Genomic DNA, 23815 nt, shown 5'->3' on the forward strand with positions numbered 1-23815 from the left:
TTCGATTAAAAAAATATTTATGGGCATTAAAGGTATGCATGAAACAGAAAAATGTTTGAAATGAAATATTTAGAATGGCCCTTTAGAACATGGAATATAGTATGTTCTGGATGATCTTTGGTCCAGAAGAATAAAATTTGAAACATTTTAAATGTTCCTTCATAAAGAATAACAGAATCATCTTATTTTCTTACTTTCTTCATCCCAGAATTCATCACACAATTGCAAAAGTCGATTGTATTCATGTAGTTCATGACGAATGCTACTTGACATCCAAAGCAAAGACCATTTTACATTGATCTTAAATAAAATTGTTGTTGTTAGTTGCGAAGTCGTGTCTGACCCATCACGACCCCATGGACAACGTTCCTCCAGGCCTTCCTGTCTTCTAGCATCCCCTAAGAGTCCATTTATGTTCACACCGACTGCTTCAGTAACTCCATCCAGCCACCTCATTCTCTGTCGTCCCCTTCTTTTGCCCTCAATCTTTCCCAACATTAGGCTCTTCTTTACTTTTATTTATTTATTTATTTTTGTCATAACAGTATATATAAGCATTAACATGAAATAACTATATAATATATAAGCATATATATGAGCATAAGCATGTAATAACTATATTAATTGGATATAATGAAGAGGAACAATAGGACAGGGAACGGTAGGCTGAGTCCTTCCTTCTCATTAGGTGGCCAAAGTATTTGAGTTTCATCTTCAGGATCTGGCCTTTTAAAGAGCAGTCAGGGTTGATCTCCTCTAGGACTGATTCGTTTAAATAAAATAAATAATGCTTTTTTAGTTTTTACAAATACCTTTTCAGCTAAAGGGAAAAAACAACAACAATTAAGCATACTTTCTGCAACAAGTGCCAGAGCCAAAAAGCATTTCCCAACAAAGAAGGAACAACAATAGTCCACAGAAAAGTTCCAAAAAATGCACTTCTCCAACTATTAAGTTATATTTTTTTCCTAATGCTTATGTGAAGTACACTCATATATTTGGCAGTCTAATAAATACTATTTGTAGCTCAGGTTTGACATGAGAGGTCCTTGGTGTTTTCTGAGCTTTTATGTTTTTCTTGCAGATGTTTCATTATCCAAACTAGGTAACATATCAGTGCTACTACCCTCATTTGGCAATCTACTTGCCAAGCTCAACCCATAAAAGAATACTGGTTGCATTTGTTACTATGCATAGTATAATTTGAGAAATGCCTGAAAATGAGATAAAATATCTCATAACAAAGAGTGTAAAACATACTTACAGTGCATTCAGAAAGTATTCAGAACCCCCTTCACTTTTATCAATTTTGTTATGCTGCAGCCTGATTCTACAGTTGTTGAAATTCATTTTTTTTCTCATTAGACCTCATCAGACCTCATAATGACAAAAGTGAAAACAGAATTTTAGAAATGTCTGTAAATTTATTAAAAAGAAAAAATTGAAATATCATATTGGTATAAGTATTAAGACCCTTTGCAACAACACTTGAAATTTAGCTCAGGTGCCTCCCAGTTCTCTTGATAGTTGCTGACATGTTTCTACACCTTGATTGGAGTCAACTTGTGGTAAATTAAATTGATCATGATTTGGAAAGGCACACACCTCTCTATAGAAGGTCTCACAGCTGCCAATGCATACTGTAGCAGAGCAAAAGCCACGAGGTCAAAGAAATTGCCTGCAGAGCTCAGAGACGGGATAATTGCAAGGCACAGATCAAGGAAAGGCTAAAATAAAATTTCTGGTGCATTGAAGATTCCTAAGAGCACAGGGTCCTCCATAATTCTCAAATGGAAGAAGTTTGGCATAACCAAGAGCTGGTTGCCTGATCAAACTGAGCAATCGGGGGAGAATGGCCTTAGTCAGAGAGTTGACTAAGAACCTGATGGTCACTCTGACTGAGTTCCAGAGATCCTGTGTTGGAGATGGGACAGAGTTCCAAAAGGACAACTATCACTGCATCCCTCTATCAATCTGGGCTTTATGTCAGAATGACCAGACAGAAGCCTCTCCTCAGTGCAAAAAACACGAAAGCTCACTTGGAGTTTACAAAAAAGCACCTGAAGGATTCTCAGACAGTGTGGAACAAGATTCTCTGGTCTGATAAAACCAAGATCAAACTGTTTAGCCTCAATTCTAAACCTTATGCCAGCCACCACTCATCACCTGCCCAATACCATCCCAACAGTGAAGCATGGTGGCAGCAACATGCTGTGGGGTATTTTTCAACAACAGGGACTGGGAAACTGGTCAGGGTTGATGGAAAGCTGAATGGAACAAAGTACAGGGATATCCTTAATGAAAACCTGTTCCAGTTGGACTGGGCTGAAGCTTCACTTTCCAACATGACAACAATTGTAAGCACACAGCCAAGACAATGCAGGAGTCACTTAGGGACAGCTCTGTAAGTGTCCTAGAGTGGCCTGCCAGAGCCCTGACTTGAACCCTATTGAACATCTCTGGAGGGACCTGAAAATGGCTGTCCACCGATGGTCACCATCCAATCTGATTTGAGCTTGAGAGGATTTGCAAGGAAGAATGGCAGAAAATCCCCCAATCCAGGTGTGCAAAGCTTGTGTCATACACCAAAAACTCGAGGCTGTAATTGCTGCCAAAGGTGCAATTCAATTCAAAGGAGTGAAAGATCTGAATATTTATGCCAATGTGATATTTCAGTTTTTTCTTTTTGATAAATTACAGACATTTCTAAAATGCTGTTTTACTTTGTCATTAGGAAGCACTGAGTGAAGATTAATGAGAAAAAATGAATTTCAGCCACTGTAGAATCTGACTGCAACGTAACAAAATTGACAAAAGTGAAGAATACTTTCTGAATGCACTGTAATTATTTGACAGGCAGCACTTTTTTTTACATATTTAGGTATTTGATTGTTCCCTCAGCTATAGTCTCCTTCTGTTCTCAGATACCCCTAGCCCTATCAGCAGAGATTGAACCAATATGTGTTGTTTTATTAGCTAATTCAGTCTTGAATTCTTTGTAACTGCATTTTTTTAAACAAGCGATTTGCAGGAGTATGGGGTAGTTTGAAAGAATCGAATGAAATAAGCCAAAGACAAGAATCCAGAATGGTGATATCTTGTTCCTAGTTCCACACAAAATATGGCTGTTCCAAACTTGGAATGTTGTATATGTTTTTTTTCTAGATAGCTAAATTTCTTTTTTCAGTTCTTTTTAGGGTCTGGGTAATCAATATATATGTATATTTTGGGGGTAGCCATTATATATGTATATTCTTTTTGCATTGCCAATTTAACAAATACGACTTTTTAAAAGAAATGTTGATGTTCTTGAACATGTATTTAATTTTGCAGACTGTACATGATGGAAGACAGTTTATGAAATTTATTGATCCTAATTTAGGAGTCCCTTTGCCAGAAAGAGACTATGGTGGAAATTGCCTTATATATGACCCCAATAATGGAACAGATGCCTTTCACAATATTTGGGTAAGATGCTAAAATGGAGCGATTCTATTCATTTAATAATATATTTATGTCCTAGGATTTTGTTCTTCTTTGATTACCATGGATGCGTAATAATTGTTGCCTAATCCAACATCAGTTGTTTCATAACTAAAAGTTAGTCTTCAGCAATTCCACAGATGACTTCCAATGAATCTTTCTGAGAATTTCAGGCTTCATTTCTTTAAAAACAAATTTTAACTTGGAAAACAGACTGCAGATAGTCCTTGTTTAGTGACTGCGGAAAAGGAGGAGGAGGGCGCACAGTTCTGCAAATTGCATCAGGGAGGAAAAAGAGCATCGCCTCCATGCATCGTGTTTCCCGGTGTTTTCCTCCCCGATGCAATTTGCAGAGCCTCACGCCATCCTCCTTTTCCGCAGACTCACTTTTTCTTTCCTCCTGGCCAGATCACTTTCCTGGGCCAGGAGCAGAAGCCAACCGCCCTCCACCTGGGTCGTCTGGAGAACGGGTAGGCCAGGCAGCGAGCCACCTTGCCTCTCGCACAGAAGTGCCCGCTTCACAAGAGCATCATCTCCATGGATTGTGTTTTCTGGCATTTTCCTCCCTAATTCTCTGATGCAATTCGCAGAGCCATGCACCCTCATGAAAATGCGATAATGGTGGTTTTCAGCCGGTTCCAAGCAGCACCCAAAACGCTTCCGCCGCCCACCTGCCAGTGTGCAGCGACTGAAAATGCGATGCTCATTTTTGGCAAACTCTGCTTCCTGGAACCGCCAGAAAACGTGATGGTCTTTTTTTGCCTCTGCACGCCCCGTTTTTGGAATTGGGGAGGCAACAGAGATCGCGGCAACGGTGTTTTCAGGTGGCGGTGCCTTGCCTTACACCTCCTGCGCAGCGCCTGAAAACGTGATGCTCTTTTATTGCTTCCGCATGCCCCGTTTTTGGAATCGGGGAGGCAGCGGAGATCTCCAGGCAGCAGAGATCGTGGCAATAGTGTTTTTGGGTGGCAGTGCCTTGCCATACGCCCCCTGCACAGTGCCCGCTTTACCAACCAACCTCTGCACTTCCCCAGTTCACTTCCGGAATCAGATTCTGACTGGGGCAGCAAAGGCGCAGGGGTATGCTGGGAAGCCCAGCACTGTGTTTATGAGATGGCAGTGTCCAGGAGGACTGAAGTGGTGCGTCTCTATCGGGCCTTGTTGCAAGAAAGCCAGGCTATAAGTAGGAAGACAAGGGCATCTCGAGAGTGGAGCCTTCGGTGCCAATTCCCTCTTCTGCCCCCATGAAAATCTTACCCCACCCCACCCCATCCCACCCCCTCCAGTTAAATGGGCATAGAGTGATAGGATTTGTTTTAAACTGATAAAAAGATCTGTGTTACTTGTTATCAAAATCCTAGTGGAAGTGAGGATGCTGCTCATCCTGATGCTGGTTGGCAGAAGCAGAATTCTTTTTTTCTTGTCTCCCCCCCCCCCAAAAAAAATTAGGGTGCGTCTTATAGTCCAAAAAATACAGTACTCCCAGACTTTTGAATTACATAATATTTCAGTAAAGTATTTCCTTTTTATGGAGTAAAAAGCTGATCCAAAACATTGACGCCTCAGATCTAAAGAACAGATTGCGACTCATGCTGTATTTTTAGACTTGTGGCTCAAAGGTACAAAAGTGCATTTTTTGAAAGTGATTAATGATTAAACATGATTAAGATAATCATGTTTGCCTGAGGTTTTGCTGGGATGAGGTATACACAAAAACATCTCAGGAACATTACATGATCAGATATTGTATTATCTAAGATAAGCACGCATTTTTCATCTTCCAGATAGCTTATAGAAATTGAAAAAAGAAGAGCATTAATCTTTTTGTTAGAAAAATTTACATTATACATTAGATGTGAGATGTAAACATTGTTTTTTTAACCATTTAACAAATATTTTGAAAACATTGTGAAGATGTTTCATGTTGCATATGAAAAATATATGCTTCAGTAGTCATTGTCATCATGTATGTTAATTCCTTTTATTACATAGAAAGTAACCGTAATTTGTATAATCTACTTGAATTGCAGGATACTGGCTTAAATTAGTTTTTAAGGGGAAATTTTATTAATTTTAAATGGGGTTTTTTAGTATGGAAATTTTAAATCTCAGGCTAATTTAAATAAGTTTTTTAAATATTTTAACCTGTATATTGTATTGTTTTATTTTTGCCTGTACACCGCCCTGAGTCCTTCGGGAGAAGGGCGGTATAAAAATCAAATAAATAAATAAATAAAATAAATAAAAAGTAGAGATTCTAAGGCACTTACCTGATTACTGATGAATGCATGGCCACAGCCCGAAAGCAGTTTCAGTTTCAGCCAGACAGAATCAATCGCTCAGCTAATCTATTTCCTCGGTGATCAACTCGCTGTCTTTGCTGGCTGAGGAACTCTGGGATTTGAAGTCCACAATAAAATAAAATATTTGTGCAGCTCTCTGAGATTTGGTGTGTTTCTGTAGTATTTCATTCTAACTACACAAACACACAAAATCTCAGAAAGCTGTATGTGGCATATTGTGTGTGTGTGTGTGTGTGTTAGTTTACTGTGTGTAAAGTGTGAAAATTGGTTTTTGAGCTTTTTGTGGCTGTGAAGTGTGAAGTGCAGCTGCTTTTACATTGTGTGTGAATCAGTTGTGTTGTGTTGTATTTGTGTAAAGTGTGAAAGTTGGTTTTTGGTACCTCTTATTGTTTTTTTATACTTCGTTTATTATTTTTATTATTTATTGTTATTGGCCACGCCCACCAAGCCATCTGACCACCAAGCCACGCCCACCAATTAAGCCACACCCACAGAACCAGTAGGGAAAATTTTTAGATTTCAGCCCTGTTCTGATGTCTCATTCCTTGTCAGTACTACAAGTGTTTCTTATTCTTTATTATTATCACTGGTCATCTAAATTATTTTTTAAATAAATTTTTGACAGTAAAATTCTCTTTAAATCTTAATCAATTAAAGATTTAAAGATATTTTTAAATCTTAATCAATTAAAGTATTAAGCTATTTTAATATAAGACTTAAAACAGCTAGCTATGTTAAAATTAAACTAATGGACACATAAATGTGTCACTATTTCCCTCTTAATTTCCAAAGTATATTGAACAGAGAAACGAAGCATTCCTGCTTTGTAATTACTGCTAAGAAATTGTCGGTTATGTTTTCATAGCTACGAAACAACCTTTCTCTTCATAATTACTCCAATTTATTTTAGGCTTAAAACTTCTAGTCAACATTGACTATAACTGTAATGCATCTATGAAGGCTACCCTAGTTGCTTTTTGCTATCGTAACAGCAGACCTGACCTCCTCTATATAGTGATGGTGTAAGCTGACAGAAAAACCAGTTCAGGTATACAAGTAGTTCTCAACTTACGACGATTCATTTAGTGATTCTTTGAAGTTACAATGGCACTGAAAAAGTGACTTATGGCTGTTTTTCACACTTAACTACCATTGCAGCATCTCTATGGTCACATGATCAAAAATTGGGCTCTTGGCAGCTATATTTATGACAGTTCCACTGTTCTGGGGTCATGTAATCACCTTTTGTGACCTTCAGAACCAGCTTCCAACAAGCAAAGTTAATGGGAAAAGCCAGATTCGCTTAATGACCAAATGATTCACTTAACAACTGCCATGATACACTTAACAGCTGTGACAAGAAAGGTTGTAAAATGGGACAAAACTCACTTAACTATCTTGTATAGCAACATAAAATTTGGGCTCAATTGTGCTCATAATTTGAGGACTACCTGTATGTATCTTCAGCTGCCAGTTCAATTCAGTACAGTCCTACAGAGATGAATTTTAAAAACACTATAGCTCCTTTCACTGCCTTAATTTTTAAAAAATAGTGTTTACACATACAATAAATACTGAGAAAGTAACCTTTGTTCTGCTTTACAATTGGAATTGATATTACTTGAGGCCAATTTTAAAGTCGTAATCCTTCCCATTGATTTTTTAGAATGTAGTTGAAATACATCATTTTGATAGAAACTTGAAGCAAACTTTTTTCACTTTTAGTTAGCTAATAATTTCAGGCATTTCGTGAAGCTGGAAAATGTATTTGGAATGTTAGTTTGAGAATATTGGCATAAGAACACATTTTTCTACTTTTAAGCTAACATTTTATGCTACTATTTGAAAGTACTACATTGTAGTGTGCATTCTGCAGTAAAAATTTACATATTCCTATTGCCCTATATTTTATCTGTCAATAATTGACCATCAGAAATTATATCTTAAGTATTTGATTTCAGCATAATTCTGGAAAGTTCTTGTTTAGTAACTCTGCATGAATAAGGATCAAAGGCTATGTTACGTTCAACATGCATATGATTTGTGTACAGATATCCACAGGTCATTGATTTGAATGCTTGCATAATTCTGTATTTATGAAAAGTGATGCATGTGTTCTTATTGGGATGTTAGATTGACATCCCACTATCAAACAGCATTCCTTCACCTAGAATATCATTTATCAGAATATGGGAAACTTTATATTACATCCTCATTATTCCAATTCCATCATTATTAAATTGCTTTTGATATTAGAAATACTATCTTTATTGTACTGTTGTAACGTACTATTTTATTGGACTGGTATAATAGTCAGCTCTTCGGAAAATTTGCACTGCTACCTAAATCATTAAGAATATTCATTTTATGTTTTTTTAAACACTCTAGAAGAACATTACTGTGTTATTTTAAATGCTTAGTGAAAAATGCAATCCAAGTAGAAAGTATTCATTGACAAAAATTTATTCAGCTAGAGATGGAAGATTCAGACAATTCAGAAAAATATACACTATATAGAGTGAATCAGGATGGAACCAGAACCAACTATTCATTGGTGAGCAGATAAGATGGTTCAAGTTTGTGTTCTGCTACAAAGTAATGCACTATAATTCAGCTGTAGGCGTCAACAACACATGACAAAATAACTTCATTTTTATAATAATCACCCGTGCAGTAGCTATCTTGTGTTTGTGTAGCAGAAAGCATCAATTACGTTTCTCAGCACTTCATAATATTTATTGAGAGCAATCACTTCCAATTAGGCAGAAAGTCAAGCCTCATGCTTCATCCACTTTTTGTTTTATGATATATGAAAGGGTACTGGTAGAATTTTATTTTCCTTTTTATTCAAAATAGAAAAACAGAAACCAAGTTTCTTCTCATAGGACTGTGTCCAGAGTCATACTTGGAATTTAAAGAGTAACTCTAAGTTCCTGCCTGAAAGGAAACTCAATTTTGTGCTGCGGATGTTTTTGAGAGCCTTTGTTCCTAATGTCTAGAATTTGTCATCTTCAAAGGACTACTGGTATACAATACATTATAAACAAAACTGGAGGAAAATGATTCACATTTTAATAACAGTTTTCTTAATTTATGCTCCTTTACTTAATACATGAATCCAAATACTACTATCCTTTGGATTTTGCAATCAAAACCATGCATAGTAAAAATGCAAATAATTAGGGAAAGTAGCCTTCCAGAAACATTACCAAGGAAATTGCTTAGTAAATTTATTAAATGATACGTTTCATTGCACATGAGAATGAATGTTGATGTTTATTTTAAAATATCATAAATTAGTGCAAATATATAATGTTTGAAAACAGTGGCAAGCATTTACCACTCCTATTCACAAGTTAATGTCAGTGAGATTTTTTTCTTATTTTTTCTTCAATATTGGGTAATGCAAATTTGGACTGATCTGCAGAATAATTTTCTTCTTTCATAATTTGCTTAGACACTAATGATTCGGGATTGGTGGATGTGCATGATTATCAGTGTAATGTTTGAGTTTCTGGAGTACAGTCTAGAACATCAGCTTCCAAATTTCAGTGAATGTTGGTGGGATCATGTAAGTATTAAGTACTCTCTTAAAAATTATTTGGCATATAGTGATGCAAATTCATTTTTCAAAAACATATTTCACAGGGTTTAGTTACTAATTAAATATGAATAACTTTGGCAAGAGTATTTTTTATAGACTCTTCTTTCTAGAGACCATCTAGCATTGAACTCTGATATCCTCGGATTCATGAAAATGATTGGCAGTTTCTTTTATTTCTAATGTTATATTAAATACAGATACACATGAACCTGAGAGCCAGTTTGGATAGTCCTCATCTTAAGATCAAAATTAGGACCAATTTGGCAATTTTTTTTTAATGGTGATTAAGTTAGTCACCATGCTTGATAAGACAATTATCTGGTCATTAAATAAATCATGCAATTGTTAAATGAATCCAGGTTCCCCCATTGATTTTGCTTGTTGGAAATCAGCTAGGAAAGTTGCAAATCACGATAACCAGACCACAGAGGTGACGCAATGGTCGTAATTTCAAGGACCAGTCATAAATCACCTTTTTAGAGCATTGTCTTAACTTCAAACTATCATTAAACAAATGATAATAAGTCAAGATTACTGTAATGATTAAGGCAACTGTGAGTTATAATCAGTGGTGGGATTCAGCCAGTTCGCAGCACTTCGGGAGAACCGGTTGTTAACTTTCTAAACAATTTGGCAAACTGGTTGTTGAAAGAAATCATTAGGGCAGAGAACCGGTTGTTAAAGTACTTGAATCCCACCACTGGTTCTAGTCCCATCTTAGGCACAAAACCAGCTGGAGATCTTGTGCTAGTTATTATATATATGTTAATATAACAATAATAATGACATTTATAAATAAAAGTTTTATTTTTGTTAAATGATGTATTCTGAACTGAACAAAAATCAGCAAGGAAAGAATCAAAGATGAAGTGAAATGTGCAAGTCTAAAGAGAGAACAGATTATATGTTTTGATAAAAAGAAATATTCAGAAAAAAGTGTGAGACCAACCCACATTTCATAACTAAAAATTGAGGATATATATCCTAGCTGGTTAATATAAAAAATAATAAACTGACTAATGGAGTAGGATGGAATTCTTTTTATCATTTTCTGTTCAGAAGATAACATGATAATTCTATATATGAAATCATTTTAATGGGCTAAGAAGCTGTCTGTTTTGCCAAAATATTGGTTATATATAAATGCTATTTTAAAGTGCTATTTAGTATTTTATAAGAGCAGTGTGTATGTGTGGTATATGCATATTATGTATAGAAACTGCAGTACCATTATTGCTATAGTCACAAGATATGCAGAGATTGTGATGGATCATTAAATTATTATTATTATTTGTAGTGGATTATGGATGTAATCTTATGCAATGGACTTGGCATTTACTGCGGAATGAAGACATTGGGGTGGCTTTCTTTGAAAACATATAAATGGCAAGGACTTTGGAATATTCACACATATAAGTATGTTCAGTTACAAAATTTTATATTTGAGGCAGAAAAATGCAAACCGTATAACTTTTATCACCTTTTATGCTAGTGAATCCTAAATTAAGATTAAATAGTTTTAATTTAGGATAAATTAATAATTATAAGTTTCATAAATATTATGTAATGGTATATTTGTAAAATAAATTAAGTAATAGCTTAATGATGGATTATTACCATTTATACAAATGACATTTTGAGTAGAAACGTCAAACATAGTTGTGTAAAGTATTGTTTTATTTCTTAAATTACAAAAATACTTCTATATACTTCCAAACCTTTTTTATTGTTTTGTTTTTATTTTTATTTTTTGCATTACTTCTCGATTTTTGTTAGTTATGCTATTTTCAGTGTTTTTGTTCATCACATTTTTTTAATAGTTTTTTAAAAATTAACATGAGATATCTTTAATTTCCCTTCCAGAGGTAAAATGAAGAGAATTGCCTTTCAATTCACACCATACAGTTGGGTTAAATTTGAGTGGAAGCCAGCATCCAGCCTTCGCAGATGGCTAGCAGTGTGTGGTATTATTTTTATTGTAAGGGCAATTTCTTTCAGTGAACTAATATAAGTATTTCAGATAGTGTTTTTTTATTTTTCAAAATACTGTAAAAAGATTTATTGCTTTTTCCCACAGATTCCCTAAGTTTGGCATAATACAAATACAAGTATTCTTCCAGAACTCCTGTTTTCATGCTAAGCACAAAATAAAGAAAAGGAAGGAAGGAAGATGCCATGATGGTCCCATTTAATTTAGAAGGCTATATAAATACTAAACAATATATAAATTGTATAGGCTAAGGCAGGGGTGAAATGCTCCCGGTTTGGACCGGATTGCCCCATCCGGTAGCGATGGTGGTTCGGAGAACAGGTAGCAAAATTCCCTGCCCCGCCCCCATGCCCAGCCGCGTAATCATCAGAGGCTTTTTTTTTTAACTTTTAAAAGCATTTTTTCTTCTGCCAAAAAAAACTTTTAAAAGTAAAAAAAAAAGCCTCTGATGATCGCGCGGCTAAGCTGGGATCATCAGAGGCTTTTAAAAGCATTTTTTTACAACTTCTTCAACTGAAGAGGTTGTAAAAAAATGCTTTTAAAAATTAAAAAAAAATTGGTCACGCCCACCCAGTCACATTACCCCCCACCACCAAGCCGCACCCACAGAACCAGTAGTAACAAATTTTACATTTCACCCCTGGTTTAAGGGATGAGTGTATACATGCAAGAAACACATTTTATTTCAGTATTTATTATATTGTAAGTAAATGATTCCCTGATAATACAGATCACAGGAAAGAGAAACCCTCTCCATCAAAAGCAGTTCATTCGCATATCCACATAATTGGTAGAACTTAAAGGACAACTGGTAGGGAAGAAAAGGTAATTCTGACTCTGTAGTTAGAGACAAGAATGTGCTTGGTGTTCTCTGTTTAATCAAATACAAACATTTATCTGAGGAAAAAGAAAGGAAGTAAAGAACATTTTCCCTACATTTGTTAAAATTGGTCATCTTGGATGATAATCTGACTTTATTGTTTGAATACATTTGTTTAAAAGTTTGATCTTTTGAATTTATATGAAAGAAGTGGCCATCTTAAAATAGTATGATTAGGAGGTTAAAATCACTGTGAAGTTTTGAGTTTGTAACTTCGTACTGAATAATTATGCTTTTTCTAACAATTCACTTCCATAATTTTGAATATAGAACATCAGTAATTGCTGCATGGACAACCACATCTCATTTAGACATTGAAGTACCTGGTCATTTTATCAAATTTCCATTATGTAATAAATGAGAATAGGGAAATAGCAGCATCCAAGAAAATATAAGTGATAATGATTAAAAATACAGCTTTATTTTTTAAAACCGTTAAAATTATTAACTTCGATAGTATTTCTTTGGCAAGACATGTCATACATTCAAATTTGTACACTTGGAAGAATTGTGACATATTTTAGCTTTGAATAACAGGAAATCTCCTAAGTGATTGAATGGTATGTGTCAGTTTTTATTGGCAGAGTTGAACACATTTTACTTGAAATTTGTCCTATGGATGCCTCCAGAACACTACTTGGTCCTGCTGCGACTTGTCTTTTATGTGAATGTGGGAGGAGTAGCCATGAGAGAGATCTATGATTTCATGGATGATCCGTAAGTTATTTCTCTTTAAACTCAGTTGCTTTATTTTTAGAACTGGAGATGTTTCCTGCAAATTGTTGAGAAACATTCACCAAAATAATGAATGAATCCATCTGTTATTTCAAGGAAAAGTATACTATCTTTTTTCCAGGCTCAGACATATAATGCTTGACAAACTAACATTTCTGCTCTGTTACATTACTTTGCTGCATGCCATTTTCAAATGTATAGTAGCGCACAACAGCTTGAATGAACTTTATGATTAGTTTTTGCATAGGAAAATTTTGGAGAGTGTTTTAAAGGCAATATTTTAAGACCTGGGGATGTTGTTAAATCTGGATTTACCATAAAGATTTTTGTAATCTTGGTTTCTGACACTATAAAGGCACTTTACAGTATTCATATTTTGCAACAGTATGACCTCATTAAGCAATGCATGAAGTAAACACCTGCCTGCTTATTATTTGTTTATTTTGTTTATCAAATAGTAGAACGCAGATCCATCTGATTGGATCTATCTTTCGTTTTGTTGTAATTTTGTTTTAAATTTGGTGATAATGAAGCAAACTGGTTTACAACTTTTCAGCTGTAAAGCAGAGATACTGTTTTATCTCTGACTATCAGAGAAACTTCTGTGTTTAGTATCCAGGATTCCAAAACCTTATGGAGATCACTTGTTAGCCTTTGATTCCCAGAGCGAGGAAGAATGGCTAAAAATGGTTACTTTAGTTGGATTTCAGGATATTGAGCAATGACATTCAGACCGTTCCCTGACCCCTCATTTTGAACCTACTGATATGGAATATATTTCCTGCTTCAAAGTAAGAAAAGGTCTCACTTCTCTCCTCAGTATTCTGGTCCATTTTTCGGTCCTTGTGTTAGAGTTGAAAAAGAATCTTTTATTCTTTTGCCCTCTGTTCAACCACATGGTATAACATTGGAAAAGGGAAGCTTCATCTATCACCAACCCCTCATTACTGATTCATTGTATTGCCATTCTTTGCCAAGACGATATGGAGATCAAAGGAAAAGATCCCAAAAAATGATCCCATATGTAATCATTTCCTACCTTTCTTAACTTTTATTACAGAGAAAATGACTACTGTCAGTGTTTCCCAGTTCCACTAAAGTTTCAATTTCTGCACAAGCATAAGAATCTCCTCAGTCCTACACTTCCTAGTAGGAGGAAGTTAAAAGCAAACTGTCTACAGAATTGTCCCTTTATAAAACATACATAAAGGCATATTTCTGTTTCTGAGTATTTTCAAAGATTAATGGTGATTCCCACCCCCTTCTATTCTAGCACACCATTCTGTTAGGCGGCTCAAAGATTTATGTAACTTCTTTTAAATAAAAGACTACTTTCAGATGCTAAAATGCTCATTGAATGCTCTGCAAATTTTCAGATATTCAGATACACCGCTATGCAGATTTTGCATGGTATATTGAAGGCTATGGGCTAGGGGTCATTTTGGAAGTGGGGTACAGATGTTTTTAAGGGGAAATGTGTATTAAGTTTTTTTTCTCCTTCAAACCATTTTTTTAACGTATAAAATGTACAAGAAAGGGGCTCAAGGCCTTGGCTTTACCTATTCTGGTTGTGCTCTGGTGATTGCAAAGGAAGGATTGTAAAGGAATGCCATTAAGTCATACCTTTTTACAGCCTGTGTCTTTTCTTTCTATGTGGAACATAGCTGCTGGAATAAGAGTGATAATAGTCTATGAAAATTAGGTCAATTTATGGAGATGGTCAGTGTAGGGAGGTGATAAACTCTGGAGATTTTACTGTGTTTGGTTTGGTGATACAGAATATAAGGTCATATTTGGAGAAATGTAACAATCCAGTTCAGCAGGATCCTTTGTGCTAGGAAATAGATTAAAGAGCTCTAGGATTAACATTCCTTGCTGTAGCAGTTGTTATTGTTTCCAGCATTCCCTCATGTAGATTTTTCCTGGGTGTTGGTTTAAAACAGCAGAAACTAGATACGGTGTAGGGAAACTACTAGGTACTAGATTTAAAAGCAGGCACTGAAAAGTTTGTTAGGGATGTCAGAATCCGCCCATATAAACCTGCATTGTAGGTATAGCAAAATGATCTGCCTAAATTCATTATTTATAATTAACTATGTGAAATTGCTATACTTTCTCTTCTTTATTAAAAAGCTAAAGTATTAATGTAATAATATTGCACCACAGTGAATACAGTGGTACCTTTATACTAAACAGCTTTGGAACTCATCAAATTTGGTATTCAACTCATTTTGACATGAAAATTTTGTCCCAGTACTCATTATTTGTTTGGTATTCAATGCACAATCTCAAACTTCTCAGTGTCGGCTCCTTTGTGACACGCTACATTATTTTTTATCATACAGATCGTTTGGTATTCATTGCACTTCTGGGAACCAATTAACGATAACTGCTTAGGTACCATTGTCTAACAGATTGTTCAAGAAAGAGCATCGTGGAATCTGTCTGTTGTTAAATCGCCACCCACCTGTCCTTCCTTCCTTCCTTCCTTCCTTCCTTCCTTCCTTCCTTCCTTCCTTCCTTCCTTCCTTCCTTCCTTGTGTGAGCAGTGTGCACACCTGCTGCTTCGGCAGTTGGAACTGCATGTGCTCACACACACACATCCCTGTCACTCACAGGGATTCATCTCCTCTCCCTCCCCCTGCCAGGCTGCCAAGCTGCAAAGGTTGGAGAGAGTTGTTGTAGGGGAAGCCATAACAGCTGTCCAGACATCTTGCTCAAGTAACAGATCAGCTTGTTGTTTGCTTGTTGTTTTGGAATGCTTTGGGGAATGAAATGTCCATTGTAAATAAACCATTAGAACAAGGTTGGTTAATATACCATATGTATATGAAATGTAGTTTTATCAATGTGGAAATTTTGGTTACCATGCTGATCAATATTTGTATGATAGACATTTACTGTTATTTATGGGGTAATGTTTTGTGGACTGTAATCCATTCCATCAAATCTTTTACTAGGATATAGACTCTTCTCAAAGATCACCTATTTCAGCCTCTGATTTTGGGGCACATGAGAGTGTCTGAAAAGCATGTGCGTCTGAAGCTATGCTTCCTGGGTATAGTATAGAGAAGCATTTCAAGATAATATTTTTATAATATTACTGAATGAAATTGATATTAACTGGAGTAATTCAATTTAATCAGCACATTTTTAAGATAATGCATTTTTTGGATTTGCCTTGTGAATAATACTTTGGGTACAGATATGTCTTGTATATATATGCTACTTTTGTTTTATTGCAGGAAATTCCATAAGAAGTTGGGTCAGCAAGCTTGGCTGGTTGCTGCTATCACAGCTACAGAGTTCCTTATAGTGGTAAAATATGATCCATACACTTTAACACTGTCACTCCCTTTCTACATTACTCAATGTTGGATCCTTGGAATGATGCTTGTGCTTGCGTGGACAGTTTGGCGCTTTTTCATTCAGTAAGCAAAACTTGATTCTTGACTGTCTAGCTAGGCTTGTAATTCAGTAAGCAAAATTTGATTCTTGACTGTCTAGCTAGGCTTGTAATCTTTAGGTTGTTTGTATGGGAATTTTAAAATACTACGGTATGATAAAAATTATTAAACACATGAACAAACATCCATATTTTCAAGATATTTTCAGAGTTGGGAGACTCACTAATAGAAATTGACTTTCTTGTTGATTTTCAGGTAACCCTTCAATTAAAGATCTTCAATAAAGCCTTAATTATAACACTTAATTGCCCTTTAATTCTGAAAGAAGCACACTATCTGTTCCCATTAGATTATTTATTTGTTCGTTTGTTTGTTTGTTTTAATGTATATCCCACCCATCTCATCAATAGGGCGACTCTAGATCCAAGGAAGAGGAGAGAAAGAGTTTGTATACTGAACTAATCCCCCAAATGAAATTTCTTATCTAGATTTCTTGTTCTTTCTTATTGAAGTAGAGAAATGGGACAAAAAGATATCCCATAGCACACCCTAGGTTATGGCAGAATGTATCCCATCTGGCTAGGCCATCTTCTGCTCCCCATCTCTGAGAAAGGAGGGCTGCAGGATAACTTGCTTTGGATTCAGTTTCAAGGTGCCACATAAACATATTTTTGGGATCATAACCCTTTAATTGGGCTCAATTTCCTGGATTTCAGGAAAAGTTATAATTGCTTAAAGGTATTGCAGAGGGATGCTACGTTCATTTTTCCACACGCCCTGAAATACTTTTTGGAGATCAGATCTGAAGTGCTGCCAAGACATTTCTGCTTTGTGTTAAGTCTCCAAAGAATTGGGGTAGATGGGTTTGAGAGTGGATCATCTCAGTTTATTTATTTGGAAGGCTGATTAAAACATCTAGCACTTTTTAAACAGAATTAAGAGGTGCTTGATATTCTCAAAACCTAGTTTACAATTGTTTTAGAGAAATGAGAGGAGCTACAGAGGTTTATTGTCTTTTTTTTAAGTGAAAGAAACAATTCTTGTTTTTTATTTGTTTCAGTGACATCACCTTACGGTATAAAGAGATAAGAAGGCAAAAGCAAGAACATAAATTTGGAAAGGATAAGTATTTAAGCAATGGTGATGGACAATCTGTACTGGTAAATGAATACCTGAAGAATAAACTAAGAGAGAAAAAACTTTGATCCTGAGTAATCGGTGAAGGGCTAAGAGGGTTGATTTTCTTGATTTGCAAGTTTAACCCTCCCTCATTTTGTAATTTTCAATGTTTTCTCATGTGTGAGAATCCTTTTGGAAAAGATGCCACTTAATCTCTTTTGAGGAAAGTGTTTACAACTAACTGTAGAAGTAGTGCTCCTTCCACAGGGGAACCTCAAACCAAGCGTGGTAAATGTGGGTGCCACCTCACAAAGAGGAGGATTGGGGAGGCTTTAACCGATACAAAGGCCTGCCTCCCCATTCTGGAAAACTGTTACCATTTGGGTCATCATGAACATGTTTTATGAAATAAATCGGTGCACTGTGAAAAGCAGTTTGATGTTTTCTGCTGAAACTAGTTTAAGCTATAGTGATAATGTTTATGTTCTTATGATTCATTTAACAATACAAAAAAGAGGAATGCAACTGAAGTATGAGAACAAACTGCAAAATTTGCACAGTACGCTACTGCAGCCAGCCTTTGAAAGTCCTGAATTTAGCTGCCTGGATCTCAAAGCAAAGGTGCTTTACTTTGAACAACTGGCTAGTACATTACACTCTCAAATACCTCTTTGTCGACTGTCTCTTTAGGAAAGGCATCTTTTTAGAAAGGATGCTGATTAGCCAAATAGTGAAAATGAAGGCAAAAGCAGGTAGAAATGTGTCCTAGTCTTAGTCATATGAATCAAAGTGAATCTTAGTTTTATTCCTCTGCAAATGAGATACTTACTGTTCTTGCCAGGACTATGTTTGGGTGTTGCTCCTCTGTCGAATAAACCAAAATATATGACATGGATGTTCAGAATCATTTTTTTAAACTTCTAGAATAGGGATGGGCCTAAGTGTCCTTTCAGATATTATCAAATAGTTCTCATCAATCCAGCTAGCATGGCTACCTGTGCTGGATGATGGGAGTTGCCCATCTCTGTTGTAGAAATTAAGGCAGGAAGATTATGGGCAAGTGGTATGAGCATAATCAGCCACTAAATGCTGATAGAAGTATATTATCATCTCTCAAGCCTCTAGACCAAGAGCAGCAGCTGTCTTGCTTGTCACATTCTCTCAAAATAATGTTTGTTTTATGAACATCTTGAATTGTTTTCATATTTTTAAAACAGCTAGGTCAATTTAACTTACAGGTAACACTGATTTTTATCTTAACACTATAATTGAATCTCAAATAATTAGACTTGGGGGAATTTATTTTGAAATGTTTTATTCTTTGGACATGCATATAAGCTAAAATGCTGTATTTTTACTTGCCTCTTCTCCCTGTACGATCTCAAAGTGCCGCTACTTAAAGCACAGTGCATAGATCTTGGCTCCCTTTTATGATAATACTTGAACTGCAAAATAAGACTGTCCTTGCCTTGTTTCCAGGATACCACTAATATTCTCCTCTTAAACAAAGGACGCTTTCAGGAAAAGAAAAAAAAATCCATATAAATGAATGTTGAAAAGTTCACCAGAAGCCACAGGTTGAAATTCTTCATTGAATATCTAGTACATTTCAATTTAAGATTTACATAGTCTCTATCTGTTTTGTACTAGTAGATTCTGCCCCTCTTTGTAATTTTGTATTGTAAAGTCTTTCATGTAATTCTGGTGGTAACAAGTGCAATGGGGAAAAACTTGAAATAATTTTGTTTTGTTTTTTGTTGAGGAAGTAATTGTGTAAAAACTGAAGTATGTGAAAAATGCTACTTTTGTTTTCAAAATTGAAGTTGACTTACTCTCAAACCATTACTTTCATACTGATCTTTATGTTCATGAAACAGTCTTAAAATTATAGTATGGCAAATTGAACAAATGTAATAAAAGAGTATTTGCTGGTATGCTTCTGAGTTACAAACTTTATTTGGGAAAGGAAGTGGTTCTTACGTCCCATGTGGATAGTTTTATACACACATAACCATCAAGTCAAATTTGCATTGTTTTTTTCTTCTACCTCACCATCATACATTGTATTTGTTTTTTAAATGTCCCAGTTTTCTTTTAGAATCTCAACCTGTCTTATTTCCGGTTTAACACCAAAACACTTTTAAGCACTTTATTTTTCTCATGCATACTCTATTATATACTGTATTATTATAATAGTATATAGTATATCATTATAGAATGCTCTACTATGTTCAACAACCAGCTGTCACTCCATATCTGTGCAAAGTATTCTATAATTCAAACCTATTTATTTTATTCAGGGGCGGGTTCCAAATCTTGTCGCTACTGGTTTGCTCATGCGCACACAAGCACAGCACTTCTGTGCACTGCCACCGCTGCTACAAGTTTGCCGGATCTAGTGCGAACCGGTAGCAACCCACCACTGATTTTATTGAATGTGTCCTCTAAATAGTCAAACCTATAGTAAATATTTTTCACATTCATACATTTCTCAATGACCTGCTAAAGAGAAGGGAATCTTCTATGCATATTCTTGCTGGACATAAGCTATACAGTACTATCGGTATACTTATATAAAGCTATGCTGCACTTCCTAGAGTTTTTTTATTTTACCATTCTCTATTCATGTTGTAATATTAATCCTTTTGTTAATTCTTTTCCCTGTTGGATGTCTACTTTCTCTTTCTTCATTCAACTTTTACTTCATTTTGTTCCATGTCCATTATTTCCCAGGATCTATTCTTGATGCTAGCTAATGTAATTTTCCCCACGTTCACGATTTCTCATTACCCTTATAGCCTTCACTGATTCTCTCAGTCTTTCAACATAGTCAGTCATGCTTTTCATTTTATTCTTTTTCCATTCATAATATACTTACATTTATTTTTCTAAACACATATTCACCAGCTTGCCATTTTTATTCATTTGGAGTCTCTTAAGTGATACAGTCACACTTTCTTTACTTCCTTGCCTTATTCCCACCCGTTCATTCAACTCCTTTGACAAAATTAGATGATTCCCTTGAATTGCTTTTACAGTTTTTCCCCAAACCCATCTTGATTCTTCATTTTCAGCCGAATAATAATATGCAGCTATAACCAACTATGACACATTCTGCTAGGGAGAAATTCCCTGAGGCTCCAGCATGAGTCCAAAAGCTCAGAAGATGCCTGGTCCCTGTGACCGACCCAGATTGGATCCTGCAACTTATGACTTCCCACTTTCATATAACTTGTAGCCCTCTAGATCAGCAACTTGGCAAAGCTGGCTGGGGAATTCTGGGAGTTGAAGTCCACCAGGCTTAAAGTTGCCAAGGTTGGAGACCCCTGCTCTAGATGATGCCATACTTCTTGACCCCTTAGCCTTTTCCTTCATATTTAAACAATCAACTTCAGTTCACAAGATGAAATCACTTCGTTTTGGAGGAGTTAGCTGTAAAAAAAAATGAAAAATATTAATGTTAAAAAGAAAAAAAAACACCAAATGTCCATTTATAATGTGTGGCTTCATTCTGACTGGACACATGAAGTCCCCAAAAGTCTTTAGGGACTCTGAGCTTGTCGATCAGAAAGGTCGGCGGTTCGAATCCCTAGTATAGGTCTCCTGCGTGAGCAGGGGGTTGGACTAGATGACCTCCAAGGTCCCTTCCAACTCTGTTACTGTTACAAAATTATGTATCCATACATGAATGTTCAATATTTTACCTCTTTAGGAAATATCTCTAAGTCAAAATATATATACAATTTTAGAATGGACTTACATAAAAATGGATTTAATTCATAGTTAATCCTAGATAGTCCCCTGGAGTGAATAATAATAATCCCCCCATCATCATGATCCTCTTTACGGAATACATTATTAGAAACATAATTCAAAGTTATTCCCACTAAATAGGCAATAGCTTGCAAATATTAATTTTGTTTGGAAAAAAAATGACATTTACAACAAAATTAACCAAAAAAATTAAGAGGTTTATTTCAAAGTTCCTATTTTTCTGAAATTGGACAGTGTTATCTAATAAACTTACAATTTTCTTCTCATTCAATTCACAAACATGTTACAACGGTTTACACTTTACCTATACTAGATAATGGGAGGTTCCATGCATAGTTTGGGTTAGGCACTAGGTCAAAGCAGCACCCCCTAAATCAGGGGTGTCAAACTCGATTGCATCTTATTCTGTGTTGAATAAATACCGAATGTTGTGATGTGGCTGTATTGTGACATCAGGATTTTTTTGCCCTTGAGGGGCGGGGTGGATGTGGCCTACACAGGCCAAATACGGCCTGCGGGCTGCAAGTTTGCTCTAAATCAATTAGGTACTTTTTCCAAAGCACTGGATTAAACTAGGAGCTGAATCCTATGGATCGTGTGTATTCCCCTAGATTGTGTAAAATCATCCAAATATACCTAATTTTCTATGGAAGTCAAACCAGTTATCTCTTGAACCAAAGTTCCTGACTCAAAGTGTTGATTGAAAATCATTGTGCTAATTTATCCTTTAAAATACTTTTTAAAAATGAAGTAACACTGGCTTTTCTACAATGATGAAATAGTAAGACTAGCAGATTTCATTGAGATTTTAGAGAGGAGTAATTATAATTTCTGTTTGAGCTGTGTTAGCAGTCTTCATAGCCCTCTACAGCAATGTTATTTACTTGCTTGATAGAATATCTTTTATTTTATTATTTATATCTCACCTTTATTTTTTTTTTACAAACAACTCAACAGCAAATATAACTAACACTCCTTCCTCCTATTTTCCCAAGAACAACAACCTTGTGAAGTATATTGGGTAGAGGGAGAGTGATTGACCCAAAGTCACCCAGCTGGTTTTTATTGCTAAGGCAGGACTAGAACTTACAGTCTCCCAGTAATACATGGGTATTACTAGATATTATACTATATACTCTGTGTGTCTGTGTACACGTGCAGAGAGAGAGAGAGAGAGAGAGAGGAGAATATAGAGGATTACTAGCTAGAATATTAGCAACATTGGTATATATAAATATATGTACACATGCAGACACATAATATATATATATATAACATACATTCATTTCAGTATTCCTGCATTACTAACTTCATTCTTCAATTACATTTTTCAATTATTAACCTCATTCTTCTGTGTTTTTAGAAGAAAAGCTAAGTAAACTATATATGAGAAAGAATAGTGCTGGAAGGACGAGATGTTTTTTTAACTTACAGTATAAATCTAATGGCAGAAAGCGAAGAGGAACTAAAGAGTCTCTTGATGCAGGTGAAGGAGGAGAGTGCAAAAGTTGGCTTGAAACTCAACATTAAGAAAACTAAAATCATGGCATCCGGCCCTCTCAATTCCTGGCAGATAGATGGTGAAGAAATGGAGGTAGTGACAGATTTTATTTTCCTGGGCTCCAAGATCACTGCAGAGGGGGACTGCAGCCAAGAAATAAAAAGACGCTCCTGGGGAGGAAAGCTATGGCAAATCTAGACAGCGTACTAAAAAGCAGAGACATCACCCTGCCAACACCCTGCGTAGAGTAAAAGCTATGGTTTTCCCAGTTGCAATGTATGGCTGTGAAGGTTGGACCATAAGAAAGGCTGAGCGCCAAAGAATTGAGGCCTTTGAACTCTGCTGCTGGAGAAGACTCCTGCGAGTCCCTTGGACTGCAAGGCGAACAAACAAGTCAGTTCTAGAGGAGATCAACCCTGACTGCTCTTTAGAAGGCCAGATCCTGAAGATGAAACTGAAATACTTTGGCCACCTAATGAGAAAGAAGGACTCACTGGAGAAGAGCCTAATGCTGGGAAAGATTGAGGGCAAAAGAAGAATGGGACGACAGAGAACGAGGTGGCTGTATGGAGTCACTGAAGCAGTAGGCATGAGTTTAAATGGACTCCAGAGGATGGTAGAGGACAGGAAGGCCTGGAGGAACGTTGTCCATGGGGTCGCGATGGGTCGGACACGACTTCGCAACTAACAACAACAAATAAATCTAAATGTTGATCGAAAGATCAGCAGTTCAGTGGTTCAAATCCCTAGTGCTGCATAACGGGGTGAGCTCCCGTTACTTGTCCCAGGTTCTGCCGACCTAGCAGTTCGAAAGCACGTAAAAAATTCAAGTAGACAAATAGGGACCACCTTTGGTGGGAAGGTAATAGCATTCCGTGCACCTTTGGCGTTTAGTCATGGCGGCCACATGACCATGGAGATGTCTTCAGACAGCGCTGGCTCTTCGGCTTTGAAACAGAGATGAGCACCACCCCCTAGAGTTGGGAACGACTAGCACATATGTGCGAGGGGAACCTTTA

At 36.1% G+C, this 23815-nt stretch overlaps 1 protein-coding gene across 1 annotated transcript in view; it reads left to right on the top strand.

Annotated features, from left to right (window-relative positions):
- Window positions 1-19455, top strand: part of PTDSS2 (phosphatidylserine synthase 2) — a 39142-nt gene extending 19687 nt beyond the window's left edge. Inside the window, exons 5-13 of the mRNA XM_058159175.1 lie at window positions 3334-3477; window positions 3892-3953; window positions 4074-4227; window positions 9244-9357; window positions 10688-10806; window positions 11254-11368; window positions 12832-12977; window positions 16241-16426; window positions 17463-19455. Coding sequence (XP_058015158.1) covers window positions 3334-3477; window positions 3892-3953; window positions 4074-4227; window positions 9244-9357; window positions 10688-10806; window positions 11254-11368; window positions 12832-12977; window positions 16241-16426; window positions 17463-17607 — 1185 coding nt within the window. The 3' untranslated portion in view covers window positions 17608-19455. The remainder of the gene's footprint in view (window positions 1-3333; window positions 3478-3891; window positions 3954-4073; window positions 4228-9243; window positions 9358-10687; window positions 10807-11253; window positions 11369-12831; window positions 12978-16240; window positions 16427-17462) is intronic.
- Window positions 19456-23815: the final 4360 nt, after the last annotated feature.

This window comes from Ahaetulla prasina, chromosome 1 (genome assembly GCF_028640845.1).
Source record: "Ahaetulla prasina isolate Xishuangbanna chromosome 1, ASM2864084v1, whole genome shotgun sequence".
Classification (NCBI taxonomy): domain Eukaryota; kingdom Metazoa; phylum Chordata; class Lepidosauria; order Squamata; family Colubridae; genus Ahaetulla; species Ahaetulla prasina.